Source organism: Mauremys reevesii, linkage group 3 (assembly GCF_016161935.1).
Source record: "Mauremys reevesii isolate NIE-2019 linkage group 3, ASM1616193v1, whole genome shotgun sequence".
NCBI classification, from domain to species: domain Eukaryota; kingdom Metazoa; phylum Chordata; order Testudines; family Geoemydidae; genus Mauremys; species Mauremys reevesii.
The window spans coordinates 91,035,435-91,047,760 of NC_052625.1; the positions used below are offsets into that span (position 1 = coordinate 91,035,435).

General features: G+C 41.7%; 1 protein-coding gene across 8 annotated transcripts in view; it reads left to right on the forward strand.

Annotated features, from left to right (window-relative positions):
- AGPAT4 (1-acylglycerol-3-phosphate O-acyltransferase 4) overlaps nucleotides 1-12,326 on the forward strand; it is a 123,830-nt gene that overhangs the window by 71,750 nt on the left and 39,754 nt on the right. For all 8 annotated transcript variants that reach the window (XM_039529617.1, XM_039529618.1, XM_039529621.1 and 5 more), the window contains 2 exons: nucleotides 122-291; nucleotides 11,421-11,582. In XM_039529617.1, the coding sequence (XP_039385551.1) occupies nucleotides 122-291; nucleotides 11,421-11,582 (332 nt within the window). The remainder of the gene's footprint in view (nucleotides 1-121; nucleotides 292-11,420; nucleotides 11,583-12,326) is intronic.

The following is a 12,326-nucleotide window of genomic DNA, read 5'->3' on the forward strand; positions in this document are numbered from 1 at the left end:
GATTAGCTGCAGTGATTTCCTTTGCTATGTCCCGTAAGAGGCAAGTGATGCTTTCAGCACGTAAGTGATTTGTGGGCGCACATGTATTTTATATATTCATGTATTTGTTGTTTTGTTCCAGAGATGGTGATGTTGCTGGAATGGTGGTCAGGCACTGATTGCACCCTCTACACTGACCCAGAGAGTTACCGCAAGTACGGGAAAGAGAATGCCATCGTAATCCTTAATCACAACTATGAAATCGACTTTCTCTGTGGTTGGAACTTTTGTGAAAGGTTTGGGGTTTTAGGGGTGAGTTCTGATTAGCATTTAAACCAATTAAATTTCACCATTAACTTGTACAGAAAACATTCATATTTTAGTAAATAACCAGATCTGTGTCCAAATTTCATACAGCTCTTGTGCAGGCATTATTTGATCTTAGCGTTTTCCCCTTCATCTTGCTGCCTTTCCTAGTTTGGAAAGATTTCCATAGGAGGAGAGAGTGACAGGGTTAGGACTATCCAGAGGAAAGATGAATAAAAGGTGATGTGATATGAAGGTATACAGAAGAATGAATGAATGGTGTGGAGAGGGTCACTTGGGTATCCCAAAAAATGGCACAGTTTAAACGGATAAAAGGAAATATTTTTAATGTAGAACTTAATCTGTGGAACTCATTGCCACCATATTTCACTGAGCTCAACAATTCAGTAAAGTTTTAAAACATTTTTATATGGCTTAAAATATCCACAATTATTACTACATGGGATATTAACCTTCATGATTCAGGACAGAAGCCAAACACTTAAAGTATGTCTTCACTGCAGAATTAACTTGGGTGGTCAGATTCTGGGTCAGCTCAACTTTGTCTAGGTGTGAGCAGCACCACTGCAAAGCCATCCTCAAGTTACTGTGTCCTCACTGGTGCTGCACTCCCTTGTGTTTCACTAGGATTTCTGGGGGCATTTCCCATGGTTCTTTGTGTTGGTGTAAACTGAGGTGCTCCACAATTTTTTCCCAGTGAATTGTAGGAGATCTTGTCTGTCCTGAACACACAAGGGAATTGTGGGAAGACATTGGAGGACTAACGACATTTGAGAGATTTAGCTTGCGTCCTCACTGCAAAGTGAGTGGGTTACCAGCATGAGTGAAACCCTGACTCGGTGTTTAGCCTACAGTCCAAATGAGCCAGCTAGTCCAAACAGAAAACCTCTCCAAATTCAAAGAGGTTGGTTTGTTGTGGTGGGAGGGAGATTAAGGGCAACATCTGAGTTGGAAACTGAGTTACGTCTGTAGTGAAGACGTTATCCTAACTGCTAGGGATTGGGAAAGATAGCGTCCATTTCCCCCCTACCCTCTGCCTCCCATAAGCATGTTACAATAGTCCATTACATTGAACTTATATCCTCTTCTTAAGCATTTGCTACTGACCACTGTCCAAGCCTCTACACTAGAATGGACTAGTGTTGGTCTGACATTTCCTTTGTGCTGGAGTATGGGAGATGGGGAATAACACTGTGAGGTGAGAAAATGTTCTGAGCCTCTGTAGTGCTTTACAGGCAACAGTGCAAATCTTGTAAAAGATGATAAAGGGACCTAATAATAAAAATGCCCTTGTCACACTCAGAGGTGGGGAAAATTATTATCCAAACTCCTCAGGCTGTGCATTTTACTGAATCAGCTATAGGCTTCTTGCTGCTCTGGAAGGGTTTTTTTTTTTTTAAAACCTTTTCACCATGCTTGGGACTTGCTGTGTCCTCAAGGAAGGTAATGGATGTAAGAAACCATATAAGAAAACTGTCCCTCTCGTAAATACACCAAGTGCCGTATACCTACGTACTAACCCTTTCTGCACTATTACTAACTCGTGACACTCAGAAAGCAGACCTAAAAGAATGTAGATGGATGCTTTAACTTTGTATTCTTAGAGGAACATAGGACATAAAGTTTCTTCTATAACGCATTATTTGTGTTTGGAGAATGATTGATTGATTTGTATAGAACTAATATCTAAAGCCCAAATTCTCCACTCGATTACACTGGTGCAGCGCTGCTGAATGGGACGGCACTAGTGTAACTAAGAAAATTTACAACTTCCCAAGGTAACGAGTTTTTCTGTTTAGTTTCAGTCTTGCCTCCTAGTGAAAGCCCATTACACTGTGTATAACTGTCCAGCAGTTACTTTATGCTTAGGGCCCTACCAAATTCACAGCCATGAAAAACGCATCACGGACCATGAAATCTGGTCGTCCCCCATGAAATCTGATCTTTTGTGTGCTTTTACCCTATACTATTCAGATTTCACGAGGGAGTCCAGTGTTTCTCAAATTAGGGGCCCTGACCCAAAAGGGAGTTGCGGGGGTGGGGGTTGCAAAGTGATTTTAGGGGGGGGGGGGGTCATGGTATTGCCACCCTTACTTCTGTGCTGCCTTCAGAGCTGGGCAGCCGGAGAGCGGCGACAGTGGCCAGGTGTCCAGCTCTGAAGGTAGCGCCCTGCCAGCAGCAGTATGGAATAAGGGTGGCAATTCATACCATGCCACCATTACTTCTGTGCTGCTGCTGGCGGTGGCTCTGCCTTCAGAGCTGGGTTCCCGGCCAGCAGCCACCGCCGTTCTCTGGCTGCTCAACTCTGAAGGCAGCGCAGAAGTGAGGGTAGCAGTACTGACACGCCCCCACCCCCAACTCCTTTTTGGGCTAGGTCCCCTACAATTACAACACCATGGAATTTCAGATGTAAATATCTGAAATCATGAAATTTACGATTTTTAAAATCCCATGACTGTGAAATTGACCAAAATGACGGTGAATTTGGTAGGGCTCTATTTATATTGCACTAGATCAATGTTTTTTCTTATTTGGCCTGGTTTCTTAAATTACTGAATTTTTGTATCTTTTTTACTTTTTTTTCTTTTTTGGGATGAATTTATTTTCCTTCCTCTCAGTTTTTCAGTCTTTGGGTGCTTCACTGTACAAAATACTTGCTCCACTGTTGCTGCTCATAACTCACAGAGCCAAAATCTTTTGAGGTCCTGAGTGCTTTTTAATTCCCATTAATTTCAATAGGATTTGAAAGCACTCAGATCTTCAGTGTCAGAGCTATGATTCTTAACAATGTCACAGTTGTGCGCAAACTTTCAGTGCTACCTAGTTTGAACTTCATCACACAAACAGAAAATACATAACCCTGTGACTATTGTGTTTTAAATGGGTGAAGGCACATTTATTTTTAAATATCCCTTCTTCCTTGCTCTCATTAAGTGGTACTTAAAATCGGTAGGGATATTTTTTATGTTGCACGGGCAGTTAAACCGGGAAACAAGTTTCCTCCTCTCCTCTTCGTTTCCCCATTAATAACTGCTTTGCCTCCTGACCTTACCTGCAGCTCTGCTGTCTCAGGAATTTGAAAATTTGTCAGGAAAAGGCTTACAATTCATTGTCAATGTGGAGGACTTCTGAGGGTGGAATGGAATCACACAAATCACGTTTGACAGTTTCCCTGGGAAGAGTATAGTAGAGGGCATGGACAGCATCAACAAAATTATTCTTAATTCCTTAAACTGCCATTTATAAAACGTAAAATGGCACCCTGCTGGAATGGGGTGAAGAGCGGTAGTTGGGGATTTGGCAGTGAGCTACTGAAGGGGGAGGAGGGAAATGTCAGTTTTTAAATGCCCACTCCCTTATTCTGCACCAAGGTGTCAAGTTGCAGTTTGTGGCCCTTTCAGACATTTTAAACCAGTTTCCTAGTGTAAAAGTCAAATTAGGAACAGGTCAATATTCTTTTATTTTATTTTAAAGAAAGCTAATATTGGCTGCTGGGCAATGAGCATTCTGTAAGGCCATCTGGGTTTTTGAACTGCAAGGAGGTAAGCCTTGTATAATACAGGGAACCTTATTTTGCTCTAACTTTTTATTTTTGTTTTTTTAACAGATAACAAATATATGCATAACAGCGAGATAAGGTGTTTCTACCCTTTTCTCTGATGCCTCATTATTTTTTTAGGAACTACTTTTCAAAGTGGAAAGATTTATTGCTGTTTATATATAAATAAGAGATGAAGGATCCATATTGATCAGGACTCAGGGGATCTAGGCTCTATTTCTGGCTCTACCACTGGCCTGCTGGGTGACTTTGGGCAAGTCACTTCACTTCTCTGTGCCTCAGTTTCCTGCGGTTAAAATGGGGATATTGGCCTCCATTGCCTAGTGCTTTGATAATCTACTGATGGAAAAGTACTGTATAATATGTGGTAATGGTGGTGGCAGTCTGAATGCTAGTTGACTGTCTGCCTCAGCAAAGCATCAAGTTCAGATTGGTGTACATTACCCACTGAGCAGTTCATAATATTGGCTGCAATATAAATAGATTTCTAAAGGCGGGGAAGTCATAATTTTATTGAGCTTGATCATCTGGGAAGAAAATTCTTTGGTACAGAACCATAATTTTAAATTAATTTAATTTTCTCATTTAAAAAAAGAATCCCTGCGGAGTGCAGATGGGTCAGATTATTCTTCTTAGCTCTGGTTAATTGTTCCAAGTCTCTCCACATAGCAGTGAAAATGAAACATAAGGAAGCTACTTTTTGGACAGTTGTGATGACTTGAAAGGGCATTGAGCATAATCCTAGACTTGGACGGGGGGATCAATACTGTGTGTTGTTGCCAAGTCACTGTCCAGTGGCGACCCAGGGCTAATATGAATGTTAATTGCTCGTTTTTTGAGAGCACTCACTTTTTATTTATAAAAGTGAATGCAGGAAACAAAAGTGGGACTCATGGAGGCAGGTGTGTGCAAGTTTTGTCACTCAGATCTCTGTGTGTGTGAAAATATTATTGCAACATTAACTTTGAAGAATTACTAAACTCAGGAAAGTAAAGCCTTATAAATTAAGTGTACTTGAGGTTCTGTGAGGACTGGTGTGTGTGGGGGCGGGTGCTAAGGAAATACTCCCTCAACTCCATTCTAGTACCCTTGGATTGTTTTGGATTTGGGAGTGCTATGTTTTTGAAATATAGCAAACCAGATCATCAAAACATTTAACGGCAAATAATTTATCAGTCAGATTTAGCCTACTTGCTGCTAGCAGTTTACAGTTTCATTAAATTTTGTTATCTGAAGTTATGAAACAAATTGTTGGCTCTTTAAGTGGTTTAGATTTCTGTCCGTATGTGGTGGTCACGGTTCAAGCTGTGTTGGTTGGTTAGCTGGGACTGCACAGATAAGTAACAGGGGTTTTCTTTAAGTGGCTAAGTTTGCAAACACTTGCACAAATCTAAAATTCAGTTTCTGTGGTTACTCATGTGTATATGTAGAATTGAAATTTTGCTTTCTGTAGCTATTCATGCAAGTGGAACTTGATCACACAGATGTCTATAACTGAACACACAAGTTCATACACAACCAAAGCTAATTCATTTCAGAGCTAGATTGAGTATATGAAGAAATGTATCCTTTCTGTTATCATCCAGCTTTAATCCCAGCAGGCATCCTTATAGTCACATATGTGATTGTAATATAGCTCTGGAGCCTTAAAATCCCTCCTTTACTGCAGGAAGGCAATATCTTATGTGCAGTCACCCAGTGGTGTTCAATAGAATTTCTCTTGCAGGGAAGGTGAAATTTTAAGGCTACAGGAGAGGATTAGTATGTTACAAAAACCAGTTCATTAAAAGGAGAGAGAATGGGATAAAATAAAGTCTGTGGATGCCTTCTTCCCCCCCGTTCTTCTGCATGTTATATGATTATATGCACAGGGCAGGTTCCAGTTCTATATACTGGGGAAAAGGAGGGGATAATTTGTATATTACAAGTCTAATTTATTCCTCCCACAAGAGAAGAGTCTTTCTTGCTAATGTAACTCATTGAAAAACTTCCTTCCTGTAGTTAGTTCTCTGTAATTAGAGACTTCCTTCTACACTTAATGCAGACTTCTGGCACAAAACAGCATACAATGCTTTAGTTTCTCTTCATGTGCATCTAAGAGAGATTATCCACTCCAGTGCCAAAAAGAACTTTTTGCGGGAAGCTGTTGGCAGAGGAAAACAAGAAACAAATCCAATATAGCCTTGAATATCCACATACTGGACAGAATTCGAGTGTCCAAATTGCCTCAGCATACGTTCCTTATCTCCAGCATAGGTAACGACTTAAATACTTTTAAAACATCCTACCAGCATGTCATTTTCTATTTAATCAAAAATGGGGGAAGAGTAGAGAATTTACCCCCGCATGCAACTGTCAGTTTTTGCATATGCTAAGAAAGCATAATTAAACAGTAGTTGGTGACAAGAAATGGTTAGAACCTTAATTGTGCTTTGGAGGCATAACCTTTGTAGACTCAGATTACAGCCAGACGGGATCACTAGATCATCTACTTTGACCTTTGCATAGCACACAGAATTTCACCGAGTTACCCTCGTATTGAGCCCAATAATTGTCGTTGAAGCTGTGTTGCAGTGGCCTTGTTGCAGGGCAATCTTACCTTTTTCTTATAGTCTCTGCTTTTTGGTACAGTACACATTGACTATTACCAGTGTATTATAAGACGATAGGCTTTTCCCCTCTTTTGGGCAACGTTTGCCTACCTAATTCTGGCCTGGCTTTCTTTTTGTTTCCAGCTGCAATTCAAGGTGCTTGGCTTTGTTCTGTAAAGCTGTGTGGCTATTTGAAATACCACACACTGTTCTTCCCCAGCTTATGGCTGTGGCAGCTGAGATTAGTTGAGGAACCTGAGTTAATGGTTCCTAGATTTAAATATCCGGGGTCAGGGTACTGTCAGGGAGGGATGTTAGCTGAAATTTTCTTCCTTTGCTGGTGTGAAACAGCCTGGATTTGTTGATCTTTTGGTACAGTGCGAGGCCCACTTTGAGCTTTTGCAGGGGGAAAAGGAAGGCTTTAATATATTTATAAAATACATCTGTCTGGCTGCAGACACCTTGACAATACCCAACAGGCATGCTATAAAAGTGGATGTGTAGTTCTATAACTGTTTAGTGTGGGCAGTGCATAGCTTGTGACTGCTTCTAATTAATGCATAATACAATACATCCCATTTCCTTACACTGCACTCTACACACCCATGAGGTTTCTTTCCCATTTAATGCTGTGGTCCTTTACATTTCTATAGCAACTGCTATCTGAGGATCCCAGAATGCTCCAAAAACACAAAGTAACCCTCGCAACCTTCTTCATAGATTCATAGACTCTAGGACTGGAAGTGACCACGAGAGGTCATCCAGTCCAGTCCCCCGCCCTCATGGCAGGACCAAATATTGTCTAGACCATCCCTGACAGACATTTATCTAACCTACTCTTAAATATCTCCAGAGATGGAGATTCCACAACCTCCCTAGGCAATTTATCCCAGTGTTTAACCACCCTGACAGTTAGGAACTTTTTCCTAATGTCCAACCTAAACCTCCCTTGCTACAGTTTAAGCCCATTGCTTCTTGTTCTATCCTTAGAGGCTAAGGTGAACAAGTTTTCTCTCTCCTCCTTATGACACCCTTTTAGATATCTGAAAACTGCTATCATGTCCCCTCTGTCTTCTCTTTTCCAAATTAAACAAACCCAATTCTTTCAGCCTTCCTTCATAGGTCATGTTCTCTAGACCTGTAATCATTCTTGTTGCTCTTCTCTGGACAGTCTCCAATTTCTCCACCTCTTTCTTGAAATGTGGTGCCCAGAACTGGACACAATACTCCAGCTGAGGCCTGACCAGCGCAGAGTAGAGCAGAAGAATGACTTCTCGTGTCTTGCTCACAACACACCTGTTAATGCATCTCAGAATCACGTTCGCTTTTTTGGCAACAGCATCACACTGACTCATATTTAGCTTGTGGTCCACTATAACCTCTAGATCCCTTTCTGCCGTACTCCTTGCTAGACAGTCTCTTCCCATTCTCTATGTGTGAAACTGATTGTTCCTTCCTAAGTGGAGCACTTTGCATTTGTCTTTGTTAAACTTCATCCTGTTTACCTCAGACCATTTCTCCAATTTGTCCGGATCATTTTGATTTTTGACCCTATCCTCCAAAGCAGTTGCAATCCCTCCCAGTTTGCAGATGATACCAAACTTAATAAGCGTACTTTCTATGCCAATATCTAAGTTGTTGATGAAGATATTGAACAGAGCCGGTCCCAAAACAGACCCCTGCAGAACCCCACTTGTTATACCTTTCCAGCAGGATTGGGAACCATTAATAACTACTCTCTGAGTACGGTTATCCAGCCAGTTATGCACCCACATCATAGTAGCCCCATCTAAGTTGTATTTGCCTAGTTTATCGATAAGAATATCATGCGAGACCGTATCAAATGCTTTACTAAAGTCTAGGTATACCACATCCACCGCTTCTCCCTTAGCCACAAGACTCGTTATCCTATCAAAGAAAGCTATCAGATTGGTTTGACATGATTTGTTCTTTACAAATCCATGCTGGCTATTCCCTATCACCTTACCACCTTCCAAGTGTTTGCAGATGATTTCCTTAATTACTTACTCCATTATCTTCCCTGGCATGGAAGTTAAACTAACTTGTCTGTAGTTTCCTGGGTTGTTTTTATTTCCCTTTTTGTAGATGGGCACTATGTTTGCCCTTTTCCAGTCTTCCCCGGTCGGCACTTGATTGGAAACAAGAGGGGCAAGTATTGCTAAAGGGACAGAGTTCAGGTTGTGTAGTTGACATCTGACCTTAACTGTGCATTTTCTTTTAGACCGTTTGTTTTTTGTAAGAACAGTAATGTTATATGAAAGAGACACAAGCAACTTGAAAATCACACTTCCATCTGAAAATAGTTACTATTCGAAGTAACCCCTAAATATACTATAATGAAAGACGAAGAAAAATGTCTAATTTTTTGTTTGTACTTGGTGCATTTGAGACCACTTAGTGTATAGTAAGTTTCACTGGTTTCTTGATGTAGAGCCTTCCGAGGCTCTGCCAGAGGGTGTTTACTAGTAATAGCGAAGCATAAACTAAAAAGGCATCAGGCCAGAGTGTGGGGGAAGGGAAAGGAGAAGGAAAGTGAAGCTAGGTATGTTTGTTACTCTTGCACACTCAGACCCATCTAAGAGACTCTTCTGAATGTTAGCAGCAAAACCCTTATTTTTCTAAGCAATTAGTTTAGAAATCACCACATTTCAAGGGTCTCTACCAGAAAACTGAACTTAAAAAAGATGTCCCTTTGAAGTTAAATATGTTAGGTCTGTCAAATGTTTACAACAGGTTTTTTTCCTTGGGGGTGGAAGGGTTTGTTGGTTAATAATTATGAAATATTGTGTAGTGGATTGATCATTGTACCTGGTTCCTGATGATCCAGATAACACATACCAGTATCCAGCAATGCTGAATATGAATTCTGGAAACAAGGCTGCACATAGAGAAGAGGGATAGACCTAGGTAGTAGGTGATGAGTATTGGTGGTAGAAAGGTATCCTAGTGACTGGGAATGGATACAGGAGTATCCTGAGAAAGAGACGAAGGAGCTATCAATTATATGGGAAGGACTAATGCTAGGGGCAGGAAGGGGCCTTAGAGAGCCAGGCCATGCTCAGCATAGCTGCTGCAGTGTGGTAGGGGCTATTTTAAGTATCAAATATCTGGACTGATTTTTGGAGTCAGATTTGTACAAATATGAATGCAACAAAAAAGGCCCGATTCATGCACAAATTGGTTCTTAACCGGGTGTTCATCAGATCACTGGCCAACAGAACTGGGCCTCAGCCATGAAGTTCAGATCCTGGTGCTAACACCCCCCCCCACCCTCTCCAAAGCTGTGAGGGAAGAGGGTTCAGGGTTCTGCTTTGGGCCCATCACTACTAATTAACTAATAGTATTGAGGGAGAGGGAGGGTCTGTGTGAGGCAGTCTCAATGATAGGAAAAATTAAATTCCTATTTCCAGTTTTTGGAAGCTGACTTCCCCCCACTTGCTCTCTTTGGCTTCTGTGTGGCTGTTACTAATAAAGATAAGTGATCTATAGTTGCCTTCTAGTCTCATGGGTATTGTAGGTAGCTTAATTATTTGCAGAAATTTTCTAAGAGGGGGAGAGCAAAAAAGACAGATGAGGAGAAGACAAGAACTAAGTTGTCTCTCTTGCCATTGTAATGAAAAAAGCAAATGTATCTCTAATAGTCATTACTTGAATGTCGAGTTCACTGATTGTCACTAGTCAAATCTGATGTCCAAGCACTGGGCTCCAGCGCTTTTTGATGATAGAACAAATGCACAATGGACCATTATTGCTGCATGTACCCTGTAGAAAATGGGACTTTTTTTTTTCAGTCAGTGCTGAAGCAACATTTCACACATTGTTTGCAGCTTTATTCTTCTTTCTGGCCATTACATAACAAAACAAACTGCAAGCTAGTTTAGAGTTGAGCTGGTTAGGAAGGGAGGAAAGGAACAGCAAAACAACCTTTCCATGATGTGTTTTATGAGAGGAAGGATAGTCTTGCAGTTAGGGCCCTGGACCAGGGCAAGAGGGGCAAGGCCCCCCGCCTGCCCCCTGCAGCCCCCCCCCAGTGTTTTTTTTCTGGGCTGCGGCCCGGTTGGACCCGGTGCACTCGCGGGCGGGCAGGGGCAGGCGAGCCCGGAGGATGAGCCGTGCCTGCGCGCGCGACACTGGGAGGCGGCGCCCGTCCGCCGGCCGGCTGGACCTCCGCAGCCATGACTGCCTGGACTAGGACTTCAGAGTAGTATTACTGACTACAGCATAGACCATCTGCATGACCTTGGACAAGTCACTTGAATCTCTTTGTATCCCATCTATAAAATGGAGCTAATGCTTCCTTTCTCTACAGGGATATTGTGAAGAGAAATTCATTAGCGCATGAGTGGTGCTGAGGAAATACGGTGATGAGTGCTATAGAAACGCCTATATGTAAATACATTTTCCCCTATGAACTCTGTAAGTTGTATGGGTAGACTGATTGTGATGCAGTCAAAAGATGCAACAGATGGTTCAGATTCAATCACAAAGATATGCAAAAAGAATTACTCTTTCACTCGTAATATCTAATCCTGTTAGCTCAGTGTGGAAGCATGTTGGCAGGAACTTGTGCTGCCACTGCCCATGATGTATTGAGTCTCTGGATAAATCAAGAACTTAATTCTTTGTGGATGGCAGCCTAACCCCTTGCATGACTTCCTCACTTTTCAAAACAATTTAGCTTATGTGGACTTTTTAAATTTTATACAACTTCCTTTGATTCACATAGTTGGGGCCAAATTCTGCTCCCTACCAGATGTTGTAAAGAACCCTTGATTGTTAAAACCAACGGTACAAGCTGTGCAGTAAGATACTATTCAGCATGAGTCAGGGTACATGAGACACATGGCCCTTTGTGTCTTATGTACCCTTAAAATTCAATAAACAGTTTCTTGTTTTAAAAAAAAAAAATCTATGTAATGCTTTTTTTATGCTCTTTCTTGCAGAGTTCCAAAGTGCTTGCAAAAAAGGAACTTTCTTACATGCCTATCATTGGTTGGATGTGGTATTTCCTAGAGATAGTCTTCTGCAAGCGTAAATGGGAGGAAGATCGGAAAACTGTCATGCAGAGCTTGCTCAATCTCTGGGATTACCCTGAAAAATTTTGGGTAAGTGGTGACAGAGGAGTGGAGTTTAGGGCACTGTTGTTTCTCGAGGGACAGAGAACATAAATGCAACAGCCCTTCACTGGCTCAATGCTGTGAATTTGGTTTAGTGTTTCATGAACTTCCCAGAAAAGTCAGAGACCAATGAGGAGAATTTGAATTTCCAGGGTAGTACCTTTCTTCCACTAACCCTCTATCAAAGACAGAACAATGGGAATGCCAAGGCAACAAATAGGGATATAAATTGTATAGGTGGCAATTATTTATGCTGGGATTTGATCAGTTCAGCAAATTGCATGCACCACTGAACCTGGAAGTTTAGAGGTCTATGGAAAAGTTGAGTGTGTATATGACAATGTACCAAATACATGTATTTTTAATTTCCCCTCTTGTACCCTTGTTCTTTCCATTTTCATGTTCCTACTCTCACCCCCACTCTCCATATCTCCTACTTTAATCCCATCACTCTTGAGGCCCATATGACAGTCACTGGGTCAAACTCAGCCCTGATGTAGGTGAATTAACTGAGTTGTGCCTACTCAGCCAAAGTGACATTTGGCCCCCCGATTTTTCTAATCTGAAAAGAACTGGATTTCCTGTCTCTGCACCAACATAGTGTTAACGTCCCAATATCCCCATCCCCTCTCATTGGGCTGGGAAATCACACCCACCCACCCACCGTGTTTCTAATCTGCCAGGGGGTGCTCCCACCTCCACTATACCCCTGCCTCTGCCCCTTCCCTGCCC